This window comes from Musca vetustissima, unplaced genomic scaffold (genome assembly GCF_032173495.1).
Source record: "Musca vetustissima isolate MV318-11 ecotype Yass unplaced genomic scaffold, APGP_CSIRO_Mvet_v1 utg2483, whole genome shotgun sequence".
In the NCBI taxonomy this organism is placed as follows: Eukaryota; Metazoa; Arthropoda; class Insecta; order Diptera; family Muscidae; genus Musca; species Musca vetustissima.
Genome location: NW_026886224.1, coordinates 324161 through 349582, shown reverse-complemented (window position 1 = coordinate 349582; position 25422 = coordinate 324161). Strand labels below are relative to the sequence as shown.

The 25422-nt window shown below is 36.6% G+C and overlaps 3 protein-coding genes across 3 annotated transcripts in view; 2 read left to right on the top strand and 1 right to left on the bottom strand.

Annotated features, from left to right (window-relative positions):
- The first annotated feature begins 5 nt into the window (after positions 1 to 5).
- On the top strand, positions 6 to 11345 carry LOC133333730 (myotubularin-related protein 13). The gene is made up of 9 exons (XM_061542021.1): positions 6 to 69; positions 130 to 230; positions 325 to 937; positions 1993 to 3742; positions 5266 to 7523; positions 7637 to 8534; positions 8597 to 8721; positions 8889 to 8971; positions 11223 to 11345. Exons 1-9 carry the CDS (start codon positions 15 to 17, stop codon positions 11313 to 11315), a joined length of 5976 nt encoding a protein of 1991 aa, XP_061398005.1. The 5' UTR covers positions 6 to 14; the 3' UTR covers positions 11316 to 11345.
- A 1382-nt stretch (positions 11346 to 12727) lies between these two features.
- Positions 12728 to 24571, bottom strand: LOC133333765 (glycine receptor subunit alpha-2). Its single transcript, XM_061542057.1, has 7 exons — positions 24444 to 24571; positions 18819 to 19002; positions 18527 to 18753; positions 16047 to 16129; positions 15853 to 15987; positions 15406 to 15785; positions 12728 to 12879 (listed from the first exon to the last, which is right to left on the bottom strand). The coding sequence occupies exons 1-7, from the start codon at positions 24554 to 24556 to the stop codon at positions 12730 to 12732; spliced, it is 1272 nt and encodes a 423-aa protein (XP_061398041.1). The 5' UTR covers positions 24557 to 24571; the 3' UTR covers positions 12728 to 12729.
- LOC133333764 (transcription initiation factor TFIID subunit 7) overlaps positions 20835 to 25422 on the top strand; it is a 188462-nt gene continuing 183874 nt past the window's right edge. The window contains exon 1 of the mRNA XM_061542056.1: positions 20835 to 20848. The gene's annotated coding sequence lies outside the window, so the exon portion shown is untranslated. The remainder of the gene's footprint in view (positions 20849 to 25422) is intronic.

Genomic DNA, 25422 nt, shown 5'->3' with positions numbered 1-25422 from the left:
CTGCTGCCACAGAAATGTCACGACTTGCTGATTATTTTGTTATTGTCGGCTATGATAGTGAAAAAGACAGTAAGTATTTGATTTTTGTTATTGAATTTGGGAAAATTATTGTTTTTCCTTTGCTTTTAGGAAATGCCACCGAAAATAGCCTATTAACATGTGGCAAGATTATACAACGTTTTCCCGAAAAAGATTGGCCTGATACACCCTTTATAGAAGGCATAGAATGGGTAAGTGGAACAACTCTTATCTTTCTTTTTTGTTTTGGTTCTTTTTTTTTCATAAATTTCTCTCTCTCTCTCTCTCTCTCTCCATCTCTTTTAGTTTTGTCAACCATTAGGCTGGAATTTATCTTATGAAAAACAGGAGCCGAAATTTTTCACTTCCGTTCTAACCGATATTGACGCCAACAAACACTATTGTGCCTGTTTAAGTTTTCACGAGACCTTAGCCATAACGCTAAATAAAAAAGTTGTCGACGACGAAGATGAAACAATTACCGCCAATCATCATCCGCATCATCCATCAGCGATTAAATATCAAAATTCCTCCTCACCGCTGAACAACTCCTCGAACTTAACAAATAATGGCATTATTCCATCATCATCGGTCGCGACACCGAATACTTCCACCTCGCTGATATCACATCACAGTGTTATGTATGCCCCCAAATGTTTGGTTTTAATATCCCGTCTAGATTGTGCTGAAACATTTAAAAATTGTTTGGGTACCATCTACACAGTGTATGTGGAAAATTTACCCTATGCATTGGAGACGTTGATTGGCAATATATTGGGTTGTATACAAGTACCACCGGCCGGTGGGCCACAGGTACGATTTTCTATCGGGGCAAGTGATAAACAATCGTTGCAGCCACCACAGTCGTCATCGTTACCCATCACCGGGACATCAGTGAATTTTTTGTTTAAACAATTGGGTGAGTTATATAATTTTGTTGTTTTTTTTTTAACTTTTTTTATAGATAAAAATGCTGCCTAGGGTACATCTGCAGAGGGAATAACTTTATAGACCTTCTGTATGTTAGACAGTTGCTTTTTGGGTCTTCGAAATAACTTTAATAAACACTTTGTTAAGGTTTACTTCGCGGTTCGGCCTTCGGATGAGTATTAAGAAATTTCTCCTATGTTCAGGTGCCAAACTAAGCGATGGGACAGAATCCGTTCATTGGTCTTTCTCCTTTAGACAGCTGCCAACACTGCTTACGCGATAGACCTTTCAAAAATAAGAATACGGACTTCTTTATACAAATAATTATATTTTTTGTAATCAAGTCTTTAACCACTTAAAATTGATACCATATTGTACTTGGAAAACATACATATTGGAACTTGGAAAAGCCATATATCAGGAAATATGAATTTCGCAAGAAAACTATTACATCGTAATCAGAAGTATATGTGGGCTGTTCTTCTACTGAGGAAATAGTTTTTATAGGCCAGAATAACTAGAAAACTTTTTAAATGATTTCTATAAACCTTAAGACTTCATGAAACAGATTTAGCTAAGTTCGGTCTAGTTGAACTTTTTCTCTGTATTTTTTATTTAATACTCGTTTTTTTGTATAGTTTTAGTTTTTTTGTATGGACAGAATAATTATATATCTATAGACCTAAAATCTTGAAACAGATTTTACAAAGTTCGATCTTTTTGAATATTCTTAAAATATATTTGATCAGGATTTTTTATTGAATAACAACCCTTTATAATTTAGAGCTGCTAATATTGTAATAGATGTATACCCTAGGAAATATTTTAATATACCTTACATATGTAGAATACCTCCTTAGGATCGGTCCTCTATGGAGGAAAAACTATGGTTATTGGTAAAAGGATTCCTTTCGACCTGAAGACCTCCTGCAACAGATTTTACAAACGTTTGAATATTTTACAACTGTTTGAATATTTTTAAATTTTATTTTATCTGAATTTTCTAATTAATACTAATATTCTCTATCTCTCCCTCTTTTCCAGGCATCAAAAATGTCCTCATACTATTGTGTGCCGTTATGACTGAAAATAAAATACTCTTTCATTCGAAATCGTATTCCCACCTAACGGATAGTTGTAAAGCTCTCGTTGCTCTCATGTATCCATTTCGTTATACTCATGTATATATACCAATATTACCGGCACCGCTGTCCGAAGTCTTATCCACTCCAACGCCATTTATAATGGGCATCCACAGCTCCTTGCAGTCGGAAATCAATGAATTACTCGATGTAATCGTTGTCGATTTAGATGGTGGTTTGGTAACAATACCACCAACACTAACACCACCCGTACCCGTACTACCATCACCGCTGTGGGAACAAACTCAAGAGCTACTAACCATGATATTATTTCCAAATTTATCACAAGCCGATTTGGCATTTCCCTCCCAGGAGAAACCAACAAATTATCCCAAAACTGAGGCAATCATCGATAAGGAATTACGTGCAATATTTATGCGTTTGTTTGCCCAACTATTGCAGGGATATCGATCATGTTTAACCCTGATACGCATACATCCCAAACCGGTCATTACTTTCCATAAGGCTGGATTTTTGGGTGCCAGAGATTTAATTGAAAGTGAATTTTTGTTTCGTGTCTTGGACAGTATGTTCTTTACGACCTTTGTAAATGAACGTGGCCCACCATGGAGACCCTCTGACGCCTGGGATGAATTGTACAGCACCATGAATGAATTACTAAAATCCGAGGCAAACAACAAAAGTCTCCTGCAAATACACATTGCCGAGCTGGGGAAAGTTCTATATGAAAATGAAAATCCCAGCCAGCAAATGTATGTCCAAAAGGTGTTGCGACCACCCGAGGGTGCCTCACATCGCATCCACCAACCGGCATTCCCACGCCTCAATCCGGAAAAAGTTGAAATTATTATTAACGATGGCATACGTAAAAATTGCCTACAACCTCGCCTGACATCACAGCGTAATCAAAATCGCATTATACCTATGGGACCTCGCTTACCCGAAGTATTAGATGTAAGACCCAATCTCTTGAATTCAGCCAGACGTTTGGAGGTTTTAAAAACCTGTGTAGCATATATTTTTGAAAATAAGATAGCCGATGCCCGCAAATTGGTGCCGGCTGTGACACGCACGCTGAAACATCGTGATGCCCGTTTAATATTCTGCCGTGAGTTGTTCGGCTATGTTCGAGGCAATAAGGCCGTTTTGGATCATCAACAGTTCGATTTGGTCATTAAGTTTATGAATAAAACCCTACAAAATTCCACCGGCATAGATGAGTATACTGTGGCTGCAGCCTTGCTACCAATGTCCACGATATTTTGTCGTAAACTCTCTACGGGTATTATACAATTTGCCTACACCTGTATACAGGATCATAGTATATGGAAAAATTTACAATTTTGGGAATCGACATTCTATCAAGATGTACAAACGCATATCAAGGCGTTGTATATGCAACATCGTCGGGCAAATGAAAATAACAAGGAGTCGAATTGTGTATTGGATGATGTGCCTCTGGAGGAACCGACGGCATTGGAAATAACCGCCGAACAAATGCGTAAATCACCCACAATTGATGAGGAAAAGAAAAAGGAATTGGCTCAATCGGAGGAATCGACATTATATAGTCAGGCCATCCACTATTCGAATCGGATGGTATCTCTGCTCATACCACCCGATGTTAATGCTGTGGGTCAGAAGCCAAAGCAAACATTTCGTTTTGATGATAATCAAAGTGTATCGAATAGGTGAGTTTTTGGAAAAATAAGAATTATTAGTTTTAGGGTAAACATGGGTAAAAAATTTAGGGGTTTTTTTTTCAATATAACGATTAGATTTTATGCTAATTTTATTTTATTTAAACTCATACATGTACACAAAGCCATATTTTGCTATTAGGCTATTAGGTTAAAATATTTTGTTGTTTTTTTTCTACATAACCTCACTTTTTAATTGGCATAAAAAAGTGAGGTTATGACAAGTTGGAAGACGAAGATTTTAGTTTATTCGTAATTCTTATCGATAAAAAATATATAAGGCAAATAATTTATATATAGCTTCAAATTTTGTTCGAGCTTCTGGCTCACATAACCTAACCTTGGACATTCACATAACCTAACTTTTTTATTGTTCTCATTATCTCTCAAACGAAGTTTATTTATCTATTAGTTTTCTAGGAGGGTAGGAGTGCTTATGAACTGATATTATATGTTTTATTTTCTTCAACAAGCCTGTGTACATTTGTGTAGTATCCTGACATAACCTCAAATTTTCTATCGACACAATTTGGATTATTTTTGATTCGGATTTACATGGAAAATGATTCTTCAGAAATGATAATGACAATTAGTATTACGTAAATACTACACACTCACCGCTCTTGGCAGGCTGAGGGCTTAGAAGTCTCAGGCATCAGCTTTATAGGTGTACTAGGACCCCCGACAAGTCCCTCTCAATATCAAGAAGTCCTGGATGATAGTTCCTGGAGAACTCCCGGATAAATTTGAGGTTCCTCTTGATTAAAAGGAACTCCTTTCTGGTGTGTGGTTATGATTCGGCTCCATTCAATGTGTTGAATGTGAGGGATTGAGGTCAACCATGGCATAGCCACTTACCATGGCAAGGACTTGGCAGCTAAGCCTGAATAAGCTTGTTGAGGCGCCCAGGTATCAACAAGGCTCCGTTCTAATACAGTCGGAACCCGGACTGCAAACCGTAGAACGCTGATAGGCACGATGTCGCATAACACCCCAGCGTTTGGGGGGTCACTTTAAGAGGTAGTGACCCAGACCTTTGAGATGGTTATTTAGAGGCGCCATTCTCGCCTCGTCGGCCCAGGGATCATAGACACTCGGTCATTTCCTCCGAGACGCCACTGTTTATTTGTTATTCACAGCTACCCAATGAATAATATTGGGCTTCCCACTATCCGCAACCTGTGGACTTTATCTTTCAGCTCTGCTCCCCGAAGGGGGATTACTATGTGGATTTTCAGAGCCTACGAAATTAAATTCTAAGTAGTTATAAACAATTTTCGCTTGTGATGGTCCCACATAACCTCACATTTTTGGTCAATCTATTTTAATCGATTTAAAATTCGGAATACTCAAAAAAAATTTTGTATTTCAGTTTCTCGGTGGATATTTAATGTTATTTTACTTTTAATTATTTATAACCTTAAAATAATAAAAAAAATCATAACCTCAACCTAAATTTTATTTTTAATAAAACATTTTTCTTTTCACTTCTCCCCCGATTCTTCTCTTTACAGTATTATGGGCTCCATGAGTGAACACTCCGATGAAGGTTTCGAAGAGAATGACGCCTCCGAAGTAGGCGTTGCTGTGGGTAAAATCGTTTCACGTTTTATTGATCGTGTCTGTACCGAGGGTGGTGTTACCTCCGACCATATACGCAATTTACACGATATGGTACCCGGTGTAGTACACATGCATATTGAATCTCTGGAATCTGTGTATTTAGAATCGAAACGTCATCCACATGTACAGAAACCAAAAATTCAAACACCCTGCCTGCTGCCGGGCGAAGAAATTGTCACCGATCATCTGAGATGTTTCCTAATGGCCGACGGGCGGGAAGATGATACCCAGTGTTTAATACCCGCTGAGGGTGCTCTATTCCTTACAAATTATCGTATCATATTCAAGGGCAATCCCTGCGATCCCTTGGCCTGTGAACAGACAATAATTCGTGCATTTCCCATTTCTTCGTTGTTGAAGGAGAAGAAAATTTCCGTTTTATATTTAGCCCATTTGGATCAAACATTACCCGAGGGTTTACAACTACGATCGAGTACCTTTCAGTTGATGAAGGTGGCCTTTGATTCGGAAGTAACACCCGAAATGATTGAAACTTTCCGTAAAATTCTGAATAAGGCTCGACATCCCATTGATGAATTTGAACATTTCGCTTTTCAATCCTATGGCACAATTATACATGGCACGGCGCCACTGAAGGCCAAGGAGAAGTATTCCACGCTGAAGGGCTTTGCCAAGAAAACACTGATGCGCACCGCCAAAAAGGCCGGATTGAAACAGAAATTCACCACCACCACCAAAAGGAAATTGGTAACATCAGCTGTGGATTTTGATACAATGGTAGCTTCGGCAGATGCCTTAGAGACACATTCCCAAAACGATGAGCTCGAAGATGATGAATTTGAATCGAATAATGAAACCCTACCACGCATTGCCACCGCCAAGGATATTGAACGTATGCGTGAACGTAACTATGTACGTGACTGGAAACGATTGGGCTTCGAAGATGCCCATAATGGCTTCCGTATAACGGCGGTGAATTCGAATTATAGTATGTGTCGTTCATACCCTGCCATATTTGTGGCCCCACTGCAAATACACGATGCCGCACTAACACATTTGGGTCGTTGCTATAAAAATCAACGTATACCGGTAGCTACATGGCGCCATCGCAACGGTGCCCTGCTAATACGGGGAGCTTTGCCCCATAGTAAATCTGTGATAGGCATGCTTAAGAATAGTACAACAGGTTCGAATAATACCTCCAATGATGTGGCCAACTACCATGAGCAAGATAAGTATTTTATGGCTTTGATCAACACCATGCCCAAGCCGAATATTTCATTGGCTCACTACAATTTGACGGGCATGAATTTGTCAATGAATTCATTGCTATTGAACACATCGGCCGTGGATGATTTACATTATTTGAACACCTCATTGACCCCAGAGGTTAGTAGAAAAAATAAATCTGGAATGTCAAATGAGAGTAAGCAGAAGAGTGGCACCATTAAAAATTCTTCGGCGGTTTCGAACAGTGCCTCGGCATATAGGAAAATACGTCTATATGTTTTGGGTGAAAAGTCACAGACGAAATCAAGTGTAAATGCCGATTTGGGTGCAGAGTTTATACCCGTCGATTATCCCGATATTCGTCATTCACGCATTGCTTTTAAGAAGCTAATGAGAGCATGTCTTCCCTCGAACATTACCAATGAGACAGATCAAACATTTGCCAAGAACATTGAACAATCGGATTGGCTGCAACAAATCTCTTCTCTGCTGCAGCTTTCGGGAGCTGTGGTGGACCTTATTGACCTACAAGAGGCTAGTGTTATGCTGTCGCTGGAAGATGGCTGGGATATAACAGCACAAATCTCTGCCTTGGCTCAATTGTGTTTGGATCCCTATTATCGTACAATAGATGGTTTCCGTGTGCTTGTCGAAAAGGAGTGGATTGCTTTTGGTCATCGTTTTGCCCATCGCAGCCATTTGAAACCGTCTCACAATAGTTCAAATATTGCATTTGCTCCCACATTTCTACAATTCCTCGATGGGGTCTATCAAATACACAAACAATTCCCCATGGCATTTGAATTTAATGAATTCTACATACGCTTCCTAGCCTATCACACTGTCTCCTGTCGTTTTCGTACATTCCTGTTTGATTGTGAAGTGGAACGTTTTGATATGGGCATAACAGCGGTGGAGGATAAACGTGGTTCGCTGTCGACCAGTAAACATTTGCTAAGTAATAAATGTAAGATTTTCGAGTCCAATTGAACTGGATTTTAATGGCTTTTTCGTTTTTTATTTATTTTTTTTTTCTTGTGTTTGTTTTTCTTTTTTTGGCTGATATTCTAGGTAACAATGGTTCAGACGATGAGTCGGGTGTCTATCCTGTTGATATGCGTAGCAAAACATTGGTGAATTTCAATCGCATTGGCCATTCAATATTCGATTATATTGAGAGGCAACACTCGAAATCGCAAATATTCTACAACTTCATCTACTACATGCACGACGATGTCCTGCGGCCACAAAGTTGTGCCGCCGCTTTAGATCTGTGGCCTTATTACACCAACGAAGAACTGGCTCAGGGACCACCCTATGATCTAGAGGTTACAAGTGCCGACGATGAACTAGATTTATCCGAAATGAAGGGCAAACGTATTGTCATATCTGCCGGCTATGACAACATTGAAAAATCAGATCCCAACACCTTTGTTTGCCTACTCAGCGAAGTGAAACAAGCCGAAACTGAACGTGGCCATTTGCCACAAAAATGGCAACAAGTTTGGACTAGCCTTGATGTACCCCAAGTGGAGCGGATCGAACGTAAATCGTCCCTCAATAGTCTTTTCTATCAGGGCAAATTGCAACATAAACGTTCCACACTGGAAATCATAATGAAAGGACGTCTCTCTGGCTATCAGGAGAAATTCTTCCATCCACATCGGTTTGAGAAACACCCGTATACCACACCCACCAACTGTAATCATTGCACAAAATTATTATGGGGCCCTGTGGGCTATCGCTGCATGGATTGTGGCAATTCCTATCATGAACGTTGCACAGAACTTTCGCTGAAAAATTGCACAAAATATAAGGCCGTTGAGGGTGTTGTACCACCAAATGTCAATATATCACAGGGTGATACGGCCAGTATAGCATCGAGTGCTGCGACAACGGCACGTACCTCATCACATCATTTTTATAATCAGTTTAGTAGTAATGTTGCTGAAAATCGTACTCATGAGGGGTAGGTCGACGAAAGGAAATGTTTGCAACAATTTAAAAAAATGTTGGATTTTATTTTTTCAGACATCTTTATAAACGCGGTGCCTTGTTAAAGAATTGGAAACAACGTTGGTTTGTCTTGGATTCCATTAAACATCAATTGCGTTATTATGATTCAGTTGAAGATTCAACATGTAAAGGTGTAATAGGTAAGTTAAAGAAAATTTGAAATGAAATGTATAAGAATAATTATTTGATATACTAAAATATGGTATATTTAGCTTCTTAGATGAAGATCTTTTTCGTCTTCTATACAAATAGAAATATACCATTCCGATTTCTATTAAAAAATTATATTTCTTCATTTTATTTACAGATTTGGCTGAAGTACAGAGTGTTACAGCCGCACAACCTACTCAAATCGGCACAAAACGTGTAGACGAGAAAGGATTTTTCGATGTAAGTATAACTTTTATTTAGTTTTTCTCTTTTGAATCGAGTTGAGTGATTGAAGCTATTAAAAACCGCCTCGAATGGGTTAGGAAATCTAAGATGTATTACTTAACAATTGCTCACTATGTCGATAGGGAATCACTTTTATCCTCCACCGCTGTTATGCCCATATCAAAACGTTCCATTTCACAATCAAACATCAATTTACGAAAACGACAGGAGACAGTGTGATAGGCCAGGGAAGCGTATGTAGAATACATTAACCCTTTCAGTGTCAAAAAAATTTTTTGTCCGAATAAAAATCTAAAATTTTGTATTTAAAATCATATAAAGGAACATAGTTTAGAAAAAATAGCAACTGTCATTTTAACCCTCGACCTGTTTCGCCTTTTTTACAGCAAAAACAAAAAACACAATAGTAACGGTACATAAGATAACCGAAAAATCGCAAAGAAAGAGAGTAATTTTAAATGTCGAATATATTCGACAAAAACACTGAAAGGGTTAAATTCAAATGCCATGGGGATTTGTTTGTGTATTTGATAGACCCTATCAAGGAATTGTAGAAATGTGGGACCAAATGCAATATTTGAACTATTGTGAGAGGGTTTTAAATTTATGCGATGATCAAAACGATGCCCAAACGACGCGTCTATTGTACGATAATAGTGATCCAAACACAATTGAGTAAATGCAGATATTTGTGCTGTTATATCCCAGCCATCTTCCAGCGACAGCATAACACTAGCCTCTTGTAGGTCAATAAGATCCACCACAGCTCCGAAAGTTGTAGCAATAAAGAAATTTGTTGTAGCCAATCCGATTATTCAATGTTCTTGACAAATGCTTGATTCCGTCTCGGTATAATCGACGAGTATGAACTCTGCATCCAAATCATCTGAGACTTTTCACACCAAAACATATAGATGTATTTTCCTATATGCCGAGACACTGTTCGAAAATGTCGAAGATAATTTTATTCTGCCGCTCTTCTCATTTAACATTCTCGATTTATTTTTTCTACTAACCTCCGGGGTCCATGAGGTGTTCAAATAATCTATGTTCGGATGTTCAAAAACAATTAATTCATTGACAAATTAATGCCCATAAAATTGTAGGGGACCAATGAAATATTCGGCTTGGGCTTGGTGTGGATCAAAGCCGTAAAATACTTGTCCTGTTCGTGATGATTGGCTACATCATTAGAGATATTATTCGAACCAGTTGTACTATTCTTAAGCATGCCTATTACAGATTTATTATGGACCAAACTTATCGTATCAGCTGGGTACTGTTGCTATGGCGCCATGTAGCTACCGGTAGCTACATGTTGATTTTTACGTGCAACGACGCAAATGTGTTTGAGCGGCATCGTGGATTTGCAGTGGTGCCACAAATATGGCAGGGTATGAATGGCACATGTTGTAATTCGAATCCACCGCTGTTATATGGAAGCCATCTTATGGGCCTCTTCAAAGCCCAAACCTTTTCAATCACATAGTTACGTTCACGCACACGTTCAATATTCTCGGCAGTGGCAATGCGTGGTAGGGTTTCATTATTCGATTCAAATTCATCATTTTCGAGCTCATAGTTTTGGGAATATGTCTCTAAGGCATCTGCCGATGCAACCATTGTGTCAAAATCCACAGCCGATGTTACCAATTTCCTTTTGGTGGCGGTGGTGGTGAATTTCGTTTTCAATCCGGCCTTGTATAATTGTGCCATAGGATTAAACGGCGAAATGTTCAAATTCATCAATGGGATGTCGAGCCTTATTCAGAATTTAACGCAAAGTTTCAATTCTTGGCTGTTGGCAATCGGCCATTCGGAAACATCTCAGATGATCGGTGACAATTTCTTCGCCCGGAGGCAGGCATGGTGTTTGAATTTTCAGTACATGGGGATGACGTTTGGATTTTAAATACACAGATTCCACAGATTCAATATGCATGTGTACCACACGGTCTACCACATCGTATAAATTGCAAGATAGCAGCACCCTCATTACAGACATTATCAATATGCATCACACCGTGTTCCATATCGTATAAGTTGCGTATATCATTGGAGACTTGAAGTTACATTATGCTATTTGTTCCTTAGGATATATTTCTCATTTTTTTTTGCCTAGAATCGTTGTTTAGCCTATAATAGCTGGACATCTCCACACTGGTTGAATCGATATTAAATTTAATAACTTGTACCGAAATATTATTTCAAACTTGTTTTCTAATTTTTTTCCTTTTATTTGTAGCTGAAAACCTCACGACGAACCTATAATCTGTATGCCATGAATGCAAATTTGGCCCAGGAATGGATAGAAAAAATCCAAGCTTGCTTGCAGTAGAGGAAGAATAATAAAAATGGGTATATCATCTATATTGCATCTATATATCTATTTATTTATAGCAAAAACAAAACTGAATGTCGTAGAAACAAATATTTAGCCAAGTATTTATACAAATTATTGAAAAAAACCAACAAAATTTTGTTACTTTTTGTTTAGAAATTTTAAACAAAAATTGTTTGCCTTTTTCTACAAAAAAAAACTAACAAAACAACAACATACAAAAAAACATTGTGTATAATTAACCAGAAACAAAAGCATTTCTCTTTTGCAATTTAATTTTGCAATAATGTATGTATTTATATTTTTAATTATTAAATATTACTAATGGAAAATAGAGAGAGACGAGGAACAGAGTTGTTAATTTTTTTTTTTTTTAAATTCAGTTTTCTTTTGTTAATTTCAATACTTTACTATTTTGTTATGTTGTGTTACAACAAAGTATTGATGAATGCGATTTTCCCTCCTTTTTTTATTAGGTATTTGTTGTTGTTGTTCAAACATACATACATGCTAGTTTAAGAGATTTTGTATATTATTTTCTTAGTTTATATATTAATATTATTATATTATAGAAGAGCGTATTTTGGACTAGGATTTCTTTTAATTTGATTTTTTTTTTTTTTTTGAAAACTAAGCTATGCGTTTTTTTTTCGTTTTGTTATAACAATAAAAAAGCTTACCTTAAAAAATTATAGTAATAATAAAATTAATAAATAACAAAAAATAACTCATCAACTACCTTAAAACCCCCATTAACTTATTGAATGTGATTAAACTATAACAACCCCGCCCCATGCATACTCTTCCCCCTTATCGTAACAAAACTACAAACCCACTTCGAAAAAAGTATATAATATATATGTATTTGTTTAACTATTATACAGCCGGAGCCGGAGAAGAAGAATATGAAGCAAAGAAAATATATCCCACATATATACAATTAATTTAAATATATTGTTCTTTATTATTATCATTACTACTATAGTGAATATATTTTGTTTATTATTCCCTATTATTATTTTTAGTTTTCATAATTTTTTTTTATAAAAAATAACTTTATACTCGATGTTATGCCAAAGAATCGGTTAAAGAAATATAAATATATATATATATATGTATGTGTATAAATATAACTTCATTATTATTTAGTTTCTTTTTTATTATTATTAATTTTATATGGCTATAAGTTCAGTTTATTTTTTTACTATTACATCATCTCTTGAAATAGTAAATTAAATAAAAAATAATTAAAAAACAAAAAATTTAATTTTGCATAATTTTTTATTATTATTTACATTTTTAAAACAAATGTTTTTTATGTATTTCTTTTTTTGTTAATTTATAAGGTAAGTATGTATGTTTGTGTATTTGGTAGTTAAATTAAATTAAATAAAAAACAAAACACATCCTATTACAGAAACGTTGTCCAATAGACAATATTCAATATTAGAAATGAAAATGGAAAAAAGAAACGTGAAAATTTATCGATAAACAGCGCCGTGGCATGTCCTTGACAAAATGTATCATATTGTGGTTCGATAATTGAGGCACGATGTGGATTCTGAAAATTAAAAGATGTGGGCAAATAAATTAATTAAATCAAAGCATTAGAAAATAAATATATGTTTTTACATAAAAAAATAAATCACAAAATATTGATTTGTTCCAGTCTAACGCCTAAAATTCGTCGATACTCGTTTTTGGGCACAGAATTGTAATGTTCATATTAAAATTAATATAAAATCTAAATTTTTTTCATCTTTACTCCTCCTCCAACTAGTCAACATCCTAGACAATGTCTACATCCTAGACAATGTCTACAAAATCTTTAAAAAAAAACGAGTTCATCTTCACTATTGATATTTTGTGACTTGATAGGTTATCCGTTTGTGTAGAATTTCATCTAATTTGATAAACACGTGTTAGTTAAGCGAAGGCTTAACGAATCGCCATTTAGTAAAATTTTATTTTTTATTTTATTATACTTTTTAATTGCGTCCTTCTTGTGAGTCGTCCGAAGACGAACTGAAATCTTATATTTTACCGCATTTAGTTCAAAACGTAACGGTCAGAATGTCCCCCTAGTAGTAATACAAGAAACTAATCTACAGTAAAGTGTTGAGAACCACTAGCGTCAACGGTCTACATTAAAAATTATTACTCCGATTGGAATTGAATAAGCCGGCATCGGGTTGAACTTTCAGCCACCAGCAGGAGGTGCTTTGGTGATAATCGAAACAGCATTCTGTAGATGGCTGTGGAGTCAAGTGAGGTTGAAAAACGAGCCCTTGTCTGGGGAACTAGTAGTTGTTGTTGAAACAGTTTATATAAATGATTGCTTTCCTATTTGATTCAATCAGGTTCTAATCTCCAAGTTAAGAAATGTAGCTACTTCCACTGGCTGCAACCACAGCTTTCAGGAATAAGTCGAGTATATTTGACTGGGCAATTGAATAAGTGCATAGTGATATGAGGGCCCGTACCACATGCTGGGTAGACATTCTGCACCTGGTCATCAATCCGTGCCCAAAACGAATTGAGACGACTGCACCATCCTGAACGTAATTGGGCCAAAACTACTCGGATTTGCCTGGGCAGATGACCTTCAGCTGCTATGGATGGGGGGTGTGCTCCGTATTCTGTATTCGTTCAGCGCTGCGGCAACTGCATCAGTATGAATGCTATTCAGACCTACTCGATAGGCAACTTGATCTAGAAGCTCCCTTTTATAACGTATTTCTCTCTCTAGATCATGATTATCCGTCATATGGTGGAAAAGAAAGAAAGATGAGAGTACAATCATCTGCATATGTAACAATATATATGCCGACCGGACGACGTGGAATACCGGAAAGATAGCGGTTAAACAGCTCCGGAGATTTCACTGGGGAACTCCCTGCTTCACTCTATGGGGTTTGGACTTCTAATTCCGGAACTGTACGTACGACTGGCGTCCAATCATATAGTCGGCCGGTGGGAAGTGCTCTTGATGTCTTCAAATAGTGTGGAATGATTGGATGACGTTGCGTTACGGATGACACATGCAACATCACCCATTTTGAACTCGGCGGGAAGGCATTACACGTCATAGTACTTTTCGCGTCGTTAAAATATTTCGCGCATCTCTTTGGATCAGTCACGGTGTCGTCGTTTAATGTGACTGAAGTCCTATCATCTTTCTTATCAGGGTTCGAGACCGACTTAACCGTTGTCTACAGTTTACTTACACCGGTACCGATGTTGCAACTCTTCAGGAGCTCCAATCATTTATTCCTCTTATGCTCCGCGATTAATCCGCTGAGCTCGAACGTAAGTTGCCTGACCCTGGGATCTGCTGGGTTAGATCGACAGAGTTAAACACGTTCATTTGCTAGACCAACTGATTCTGCTGGGAAATTAGGTCTAATCTCGGTCTATCTACATTTTTCAAAAATGGCGCCCAACGCCATGAAACTACAATTGATTACAATCTCTAGACTCGTGGTTGTGAAATACCAGAAAGTTAGAGTTAGAGAGTTACGGAGATATGACCACACCTTAAGGAAATCATTATTTTACTCCTCGGGACTCTCCCGCACTTACAGATAAGCATTCTCTGCTGTCTTCAGGACACCTTCCACATTATTGCTACTTCTTTCTTTTCAGATATTCTTATGCAACCTCTTTCAGTCGCCATCGGTGTACCCTTTTTGACTTTGACGATCATATACAAATATCGGCTGCAGGACGGCCTAAATCCGTTAAAGCGAAGCGTTTCGAAAGACGACATAACTGACATTTAAACACTTCAGGATGCGGTTTGTTTCAATACTTAGTTTTAGTCAGAATTTGACTTCAATAAAATGTACAGCGGGAGATTATATATGTATATGCGGATTGCGGATGCGTCTTTTTTGAACACCTATTTCTATATGAAGGAGTTGCCAGATCGGAACAAAATTTAACATGTGTTCATAACAGAGATGGATGTCCGAAATGCCCCCATACCTCATTCTATGAGGGTTGGCTAAACTATGAATCCTTTTTTCTAATGGACTTCAGAAGGCCGGATTGTCGGGCTTGACGTCAAAATACAACCCTTACTTACCTTTATATCATCAAAATCTGTTATATTCTCATCTGAATATCCTTTCATGGCCTTTGTCGCCACTGGACCCATATAATTATTTACGATTGCAAATTCCATTAGCGATAGAAATACAAATACCGAACATGAAGACATCCATACGTCAATGGCTTTGACATACGAGACAGGTGGCAGTAATTGTTGCGATTGTGTATTTTGTGTGGCCAGCGTTAAGAGCGATGTTACACCGAGCGTTACACGGGCCGGTATTGCTTCGGGTTTAATCCAAAATGATATCCAAGACATGACCACAATCAATGCCGATGGTATATAGGTATGGAGTAGATGATAGCCCAAGCGGCGGCGTAAATTGAAAACAATGGCTAGGCAGGTGAAATTACCTAAAGTTCAGATATCAAAAATATTTATAAAGAACTATTCCTTAGTGAGCTCTGTAGTATAGCTTACCTGTTGAATATTCTATAGTACAATCGGTTGTAAAATTATTTGATATATCTAATTGTGGTAATTCGATTTCATTACTGACAACCAACGGATCTGTCATATTCCATATAAATACCAAATCGTTAACGGTATGGGATACTGAAAAACAGATACATTTTAAATTAAATAAATTGAATTCTGTCATATATGGAACTTACAGCTTTCTATCATCATGGAACACACTTGAGTATCATGGGGATATGATTCAAATTTCATGGCACATGACAGCACCAAAGTTAATCTGAAAATCGGGGAATAATTAATTATAAATAAATAAAATTGAGATGGTATTGTGCTAAGGTCAAAACTGACTGAACCCTATCACCAAACTTCGAAATTTTGCGATCTTAAGCAAAGAACTCAGTCTGATTTCGGTCCTTATTTTAAGTATGTTTTTTAAGGTCGAAATACAATCAGCGCGTTGCATCGTGCATTTTTAATATTATTATCTATCTAAACACGTGTAACTTCGTGGAGTACTTGTACGACTACCTCCTTTTCTCTGATATTCGTATGCAATTTCTCCCATAGTTTGCACGACGTAAGGACGTCGAAGAAGCCAACCCTTCCGAATATTGCATGAACTCAACTTCCAAAATCTTCACTATATTGTTTGTTCTAGATACTCCGTAATCTACAGTTTTATAGCAGTTTAGAAACAAGGCCTCCTCCTCCTCCCAGACCAAACTCACACTCTACAAGACGCTGATACTACCAGTGCTGAATCAGAAGCAGGAGTACTTACGCAAGCAGATGAGGTAGCTCTTGGGATGTTTGAGAGAAAAATTATCCGAAAGATCTATGGACCGATCTACGTTAATGTTGAATGTTGATACGTTAATGTTGACCCAGCTAAAAAGGCATATTAAAGGGAATCAACTGATGGTTCACGCAGAAGGGGAAGGCCACGAATTAGATGGAAAGATCAAGTGGAAGACAACATTGCCGAACATGGTCTTTCAAATTGGAAAAATTGCGCAAAAGACCGACGCGCATTGAAATCGTTGTTAAGATCGGCTTATAAAACGAAAGTTCTGTCACAAGCCCGTGAGTCTTACTTACTTAGCTGGTGTTACGGGGGTTTCCATAGATGTGGATGTTTGAAGAATATTTCAGAAGCTTCAAAGAGGTCTATAGGCGTGGATTAAAAAAAATTCTCAGACTCTGCAGATCTCCATATGCGTAGATATTTAAAGAATATTCGAGAGGCTTTGCAGAGCTCCACAGGCGTGACTTTTTAAAAATTATTTGAGAAGCTTAACAGAGCTCCATAGGCGCGACGATAATTTTCTGGCGAAATCATATCTTTTGCCATTGGCTGCAAAAATGTATCCTAGCTCCCTAAATCGTGGGGTTGCGAGGTCCATTAGTGCTTTCTTCCCTTTAAACTTTGTTGTAACCTCTCTTCAAGGCAAACATTGACATATTCGACTGCTTTCAGGATACCTTTCACTTATGTATGTTCAGATGCTCGCATTGGCGAGTTTTTGCCGGCAAAATCATAATTTTCGGAGGGATCTAGTTGCCAATGAGGGATCGCATCTGTCCCATGTTCATGCACTTGTTTCTTTAAGTCTCGGATTTTTTTAGTTCTTTCTTTCATTAACTTTAGATCTCGTCGGAACTGAGCGTGAATCTTTATTCAAGTTTATATTGAACTGGTTCAGGACACCTCTTATTTTATAGGTACTTTTTTCTTATCGGACATTCGTATGCCATATCTCCCACTCGCCATCTGTGTACCCTTTTCCGACTTTGGCGTTCAAATGCCGGACGAACCCAATCCGTCCAAACCTTAAAAATATGACCTAACTTAAACTTAAATTCCGTACGTTCTTTTCAGCTGCCCACAATAAGTAACTTAAGTTCGCACACTTCTTTTACGAGGACACAAGAGTGCGTCACACTTCTTCAGAGCACCTTCTTCCGATATTTGTACGCTGCATCGCTCACATGTTTATAAGATGCTGTAAGTCAACTTCTGAAGGCTTTACGGCGTGGGTTGATTTAATACTTGACGCCAACGTTTTCCCCTCAACTGCTTCGGAACTTTGTTTATCGCCTGATATTCCTATGCTACATCTCTCAGTCTGTGCACCCTTTTCTGATTGTGACCATCATATACCAATATCGGCTGCAGGACGGGCCCAATCCGTTCAAGTCAAGCCTTTAGAAAGAAGACCTAACCTTCAGGATGCGGTTTGGTTCAAATTCCCCACATTCTCTCCGTAGCTACGCACAATTCGGCCTGGAAGGCCTACAGCGAGGAAGCCAGAAATATATGGAGCCTGGATGCAGGATTTCATAAATTATCTGGCCTGAGTTCTTACGCCATTTATTTGAGGATGAGGAAATGAAATTGATGATCTGGCATTCTTCTCCGGAATAGACTCCAAAAGAGATTTTTAGATTTGTACAGTCTAACTAACTTCTATCACCTTCACTTTCCGCTCTTTTTTCAGGATTACATACTTCACCATGATTAGCGGTTCATCTACTTTTTTTTTGCTGAATGATTTAATCAACTGTGATCCTAAAGAACGATTCCTTCAATTCTTGTAATGCTTAGACCCCATTTTTTATCAAAAATGTTTTCCCACTCTGATTGTATTTTATATATCTTAATTTCAATGCTTACTTTGACATATAGAGCAGCGTTTTATCATTGTATAACCACAAATAATGATTCGGTATGCTCATCTCGTGAAACGTAACTTTTTTAGCATTTTTGAAAAAACAATCTGGCCGCCATATACTGTGCAGCCAATCAACATCTAATATTCGATATTCTTCACTCATATTCTCAGGTAAACGTAAGCGTGGATCACGCCAACTTTGTGCTAAAAATATATCAGTAACATAGGTCTGAAAAGAAATATTTTAAATAAATTAATAAAAAAAGTTTTTTTGTCATAAAAAAATCTACTCACCATCGATTCTTCATCAATTGAATCTAAGGATAATACCGTTACATGAAAATACACCACCGTTGGTTGACCGAGTAATTTTGGCGCTCGATTTTTATCATATGATTTTGATGGTATCGGTAGTATATCCGGTAGTGATAGACTTAATTCATAATGTTGTACGGTTTCTGAACTATCGGTGCCGTTTCTAGAAGTACATGAGGGATATTTTATGAGTATTGTGGGATATATTTATGAAAATAATTATTATCAATTTTAGACAGGATCAAAGTCATGATGCAATAATAAGGTGATGTATCAAAACAAAAACCTTTGCTTTTTGTCTCGACCATCTGTCAAATTATTCCTTATAATATTTCACATGGTTGGCAACACTGACATCAGATGCGCTAAATGGACTACCTATTCATTGTTCCATGATAAAAGTTTATTAATAATGTCATCCAGGAAGTCCAGCTACATATCAGCTGATTCTCAAGTATGCTGTCAAAATCCAGTATTGTGAATTGACTTCCATTATGAAAACGTAGAAAAACAGCTGACTTTCTCTTGCTGGGTTACCATATTACTAGATCTTGGACAGAATTATAAAAGGGCGTACTCATGGCACAATAAAATTTTTTCTTGCTGATGACTCGGTTAACAGTCAAGTTGTAAATAAGGTCAGCGAGACCAGCTGTATTTCGGCTGACTCTCATCTCAAGTTTACTGTCAAAATCCATTGTTGTGAATTGACTTTCATTATGAAAAACGTAAACAAGGTTAGCATTTTTGACATTAGACTTGGGAAAAAACAGCTGACTTTCGCTAGCTGGGTTACCTTATTTATAGATCTTGTTTTACATAAATTGGTTCTGCAATGTTGCCAACCATGTGAAATATTATAAGGAAAAAAATTGACAGATTATCGAAACAAAAACAAAGAGTCTTGTTTTGATACATCATCTTATTGTTGGTTCATGGTTCAAAGGTTTGACATTAGACGTTTTACATTAGAAAAAATAACAGCTGACTTTCGCTTGTTAGATGACCTTATTAATAGATCTTGGACGTAATTACTAAAGGACGTACATCAGTCGTTGACATCATGGTACGCCCATGGCACAATGAATAGGTAGTCCATTTAGATCAGCTGATATCTTGATAAACTGTCAAAGTGCATAATTTCTACTTGAATTCGATGTGTAATGTTGCCAACCATGTGAAATATTATAAGGAAAAATTTGACAGATGGTCGAGACAAAAACATATATTTTTGTTTTAATACATCACCTTATTATTACATCATGCCCATGGTTCAATAAATATTTCTTATAATATTTCACATGGTTGTCAACATTGCCCATCGGATTCAAGCATGATGCAATAATAAGGTGATGTATCACAACAACAACCTTTGTTTTTGTTTCGATTATCTGTCAAATTTTTCCATATAACATTTCAAATGGTTGGCAACACTTCACAACGAATTCAAGTAGAAATTACCCACTTTGACAGTTAATCAAGACATCAGCTGCGCTAAATGGACTACCTATTCATTGTGCCATGGATTCAAGTAGAAATAACGCACTTTGACAGTTAATCAAGACATCAAAAAAGGCATGCGTTTTTGGTGCAAAAACAGAGTTGCATTTGAAATTGTCTCGATTTCGCCCATCATATCTTGGAATTCTAGATTGTATTCAGATTGCAATACAGATTGCAAATCTGCGATAATGTACATTATCACGATATAATATAAAGGCTAATCACACTTTATGAAAGAGCTGGATGTAGTATTCCTTCTATAACAGAGCTGCAGGTATTCCTCTTCCTATGGAAGAGCTGCAGGTATTCTTCTTCATTTGAAAGAACCGCAAATATTCTACTTCGTTTGAAAGAGCTGCAAATATTCTGTTTCCTTTGAAAGAGATGTAGTTATTCTTGTTCCTATAGGAGAGCTAGAAGTATTCTTCCACCTATAGCAGAGCTGGAAGTCTTCTTCTCCCTCGAGGAGAACTGTAGGTATTCTTCTTCCTATGGAAGCACTGCAGGTATTCTTCTTCCTAGTATATGTGCCCGAACGTGTTCGATGTAAATGGAGAATATGCTCCAAGTTCTGTCTTATTTTTTGTCATGTCATGACTCATTTCATCTTTTTCTGACATATGTATCTAGAAAGTAGCACAACATACCCTTCTTTGATTTCAAAAATATCTACATGAACCTTGTACTATCAAACAAAATAGCTAATAACATGTTATCGCATTGACATAGAACGGCGCAAAAAAAGATAAATTACAAATAAGGTAATATTTTAATATTTCTTCACCTATCTCCGTATGTATTACACATATCAGCAGGGGTTCGCAAAAAAATATGAACATTAGAAACCGCCGAACAATGTTTTGGCAATATAAATGGTAACATATATTTTTTTCTTATTGTCCCGCACTCTTTTTAGTGGCGGTTTAGTGGCTGCCTGTGCACCCTCAGTCTAAAATGTTGCTATCTCAAATACTAGGAATATGAACTCGGATTCGGACACGGTCATGGAATTCAGCTTGATAAAGAAGCACGACCAAATTCCTACCTCGCGTACGGTTGCTACCTCTGCTGGGACCACCAACAGGGTGACGATAAAGGAAACCTGTACACAGGATCAAGAAATGGGACAAACATGAGACCAAAGCCATAATTTGAGTGCGGCAACATCGGTGACTAAGGTGGAAGCTTTTCCAACAGAAATAAAATCCTTTTCAATGTCTATGTCAATGAAGAGGATGAGATCGACGGAGAAACAGCAACCAGAATCCTTTGCTGACAAAAGCAGCACAGCCCGCGATCTCGCATGTTCCAGTAGCTGCCACAAAAGATAGTGGGAAAGCTGTCATCGGCAAAACGAAATTCGGACATATTGACAAGTCTTCACAGGAAACATCAGGGTCTGCTCCAAAGGTTACTTAAATAGCTGATAAGGAAGGAATTGGGAAGGCTACCACAGGGATGACAAAAGTCGGACAAGAGACAAAACCTGCTTCTAAAGAAACGACATCTCGACGGATGATACCAGAGTAGGACCAGAGACAAAGCTGACCCCTGATGGAAGAATCAGTGAAATTCATTGGTCACTACTCGACCGTCATCTGTATATCATAATGCTAATGCGCGTGTTTGATCATGATCAGGTGCAGTTTAGTGGAGTTACCCAATACATAGATGCCAGTTTCTTAAACTGAGGATTCCGTCGACTACCTTATTCAGGCAGTAAATGCCGTTGAATCCCTTTGGTAGAGTAGAAAACTCGCTGATATTTCCGTGACGTTCACAAATCCTCTCTTCGAACTAGATCAGATGCAGATGATTGTCGAAAACAGAACGCTGGTCTTCATGTGGGTAGTTGGCGCAAGCTAAACACTTTTAAGAGAACGACGGTCAGGTGGTCATATACGCCACGTACAAGGCGGGAGAGGAGTATTGAGAAGTAGAAGGGTGGTGTATGGGTTGGGACGTATTCACTTCCCCTTCCCTCGTCGCAAATGCAGCGAAGTCTGAAGGTGGTTCACCTCTCCTCGAAAAATGCTGGCATTGCCTTCATCCAGGAGCCATATATTGTCAAAAATATGGCAACTCCTTCACCTCTCACCTCGAAACATGACATTGCCTTGATCCAGGATGTTATATCATCCTATCAAATTTGGACTTTCTGAAGTTGAAAATAGGAAAGTATCAGAAGCACTCCTTCTTGGACCACAGAATGATATATATTTAAATTTGCAATTTTTTAACGAAACAGAAGCCTTATGGGAATCCTAGAAAGACAACTTTTGATATACGTCATTTTGTTAGACTTTGTTCGGTTCCATGTCATAATGACATTAGGAGAAATGAAGTAGCTGATGAGCTTGCTCGATATGGATTGCAGTCAATCGATTGATGATACTGTCAGGCCTCCACTTAACCACTTTTTTGGCAAAATTCGCAAGTTTTACGAGGAGAAAGTAACACAAAGATGGAATGGGGAATCTATATATAGGTCCTTTAAATCTATCTGACGTCTATCTAATCCATCTAAGTGTAGATCTAAATCATTAATTTATATGAGTAGAAAAGGGATAAGAACAGCAATAGGGATCATAACAGGTCACCACAGAATCAGATCTGTTTTTTTAAAATGGATTAATGATGTGGCTTCGATGCAGAAGGCATAAACATTTTTGGAGATTCGAGATAGAAACGCTAACTTTTTTCTCCACGATAGATCCCAAAATCATTTACAGCTCTGCTAGGAAAGTAACATAGCTGAATTAGCATATTCAACCTACTACCCTTTTCTATCGCTATTATCTTTTCCTCTTTCAGCTTATCTACTCTATTAGAGTCTTAACGCAACCAGAGAGTCACGAGTCAGCGTCATACTTTTTCGCCGGCGTGAAAACCAAACGAAAGAGTTAGCGTTAGCGGCACAAAATGTCAATTATTTGTTTTCATTTTCCGACAGAAAATTTTACGTTGTGCAAACCAAAATCAATTTATTATTTAATAAACAATAATGTCAAGGAACTTGGATAAAATTATTGAAAAAATTATTTTTCTTCCATTTTATTAATAATTCATTAAAAAACGTCCACAATCTATATATATTTGTTTTTTTAACAGTACTGCCATATGTTTTGATATAAATTAATTGAAATTTGGTAGCACTGTTGATTTTTACTAAAATATGGCATTCAGTTTTAGAGCAAGAGAGAAATTTTGATATGACGCTGGAAAAATCAATAGGGTCATGCCGCTAGGTCAATGCCAAATCAGATCTCTTATAAGAAACACACGGCAAACGACTGTCGCTGACTCTTAATGATGGTTGCGTTATCGCCGTCTATGGAAGATCTGCTTTGCTTCGATACAGAAGAGATAAACATTTTTGGAGATTCGAGATAGAAACGCTAACCTTTTCCTTCAAAATAGATCCTAAAATCATTTACAGCTTTACTAGAAAAGTAACATAGCTGAATTAGCATATTAAAAATTATCGTTTTAATTGTAAAAACATTGTCTCCCTCTTTTTAGCACCCGTTCTATATCTATTATTTCTTTGAGAAATAAAAATTTAACATGTGTTCATAACAGAGATGAATTTTTCCTATCAATTTTTTTTCTGTTTATATCGCGTTTTTGCAGTCATCGAATTCCGAATTTGAATATTTATTTTTAAAGACTATCAACAATTTGGGGCCTAAAGACTATCTAAAATCTGGAATCAAAATTCCCCTCAAAAAAAACAGCTGTTACTGTAAAAGCAAAAATGTAAACTTTTTTATTACGATCATAATTTTACGATAAGTAATTTTATTGCGATAAATAATTTAGTTAAAGTTAGTAGATTATTGCAGTACGGGAACAGAGCAATTTTGAAACTGTTTTGGTTTTTGGCGCATCCCAATGTTAATTTACATGTGCGCCCACACACACACATACACACATCCACGATGAATGTAATCAAAGTCAATAACATTACATTTTTGTGTCATAGATGACATTTGTAAAGATGAACGTTATGATAAAAGAGAAATCAAATTTAATGTCATTATAATTCAATTGGCATTGCACTATAAATAATTTATTAATGAAAATAATAAAAAATAATACCTATAACCATGAACACAATTGCACTTTAATATTGATTTTTCCAATAGATAACAATAAATTGTAATAATTATAAGAAATTTGTGTTGTCTCAAACGTTTCGCAGTTATAAACATATTTCTGTATATTTTTTTTTTGTAATATTTTTTTCTAAATTTTAATTTTTATTTATTTTTTCGGTTTACACTATTTTTGGATTTGTTTTGTTGAACTTTTTATATTTTATTCTTTACTGTGGTATTTAGTATGAATTTGCTATAAGATGATGACCACCATAATTCACGTTTTATGTGGTGATTATAAAAAAAGAAACAGGCGATTTGTTTTGTGAATACGAAATTTGTTTTACGAAGTATTTTTTATTTATTATTTACACTATTTACAATAATTTATGTTTTCTTTTCTTCCAAGATACACTCAACACTTTTCCTGACTTATCAATAACTGTAATTAATTGATATTTTATTGTCGATTTTAGAGATTATTTGTTTCGCGTTCATTATTTTTCTTTTCTAACCAACTAATGTCCAAAATTTAATTTCTATGGTTTCTTTTACATTTTTTTTGGCATGTCATTGTGTGACATTTGTAACGTATGCGTTGACATTTGTACAAATAAATGTGCTAACGGTATAAATGGGGGGTTGGAAAACAATAACAATGAATTAATCAACAAATGTGAACATAACCTAAAAATCACTAAAAATAGAAATATGTATAATATTTAACATTTCTTATCTTTTTATTAAGATATTTTTTATTTAAATTTTGTTTAAATACGAACAACGGTATATATATATTTTCCTGTATTGCAAAACATTCCATAATGCCACCTGTTGCTTATCTACAGAGTTGTATTTTTCTTTGTTTTGTCTTTGGATGTAGGACTAAATAAAAGCGTCGCATATTGTTCTAAAGGGGACCAATGTTGATGTGAGCAGCATTGCCAGATTCAAATGTATAAAATTTATTAAATTACGAG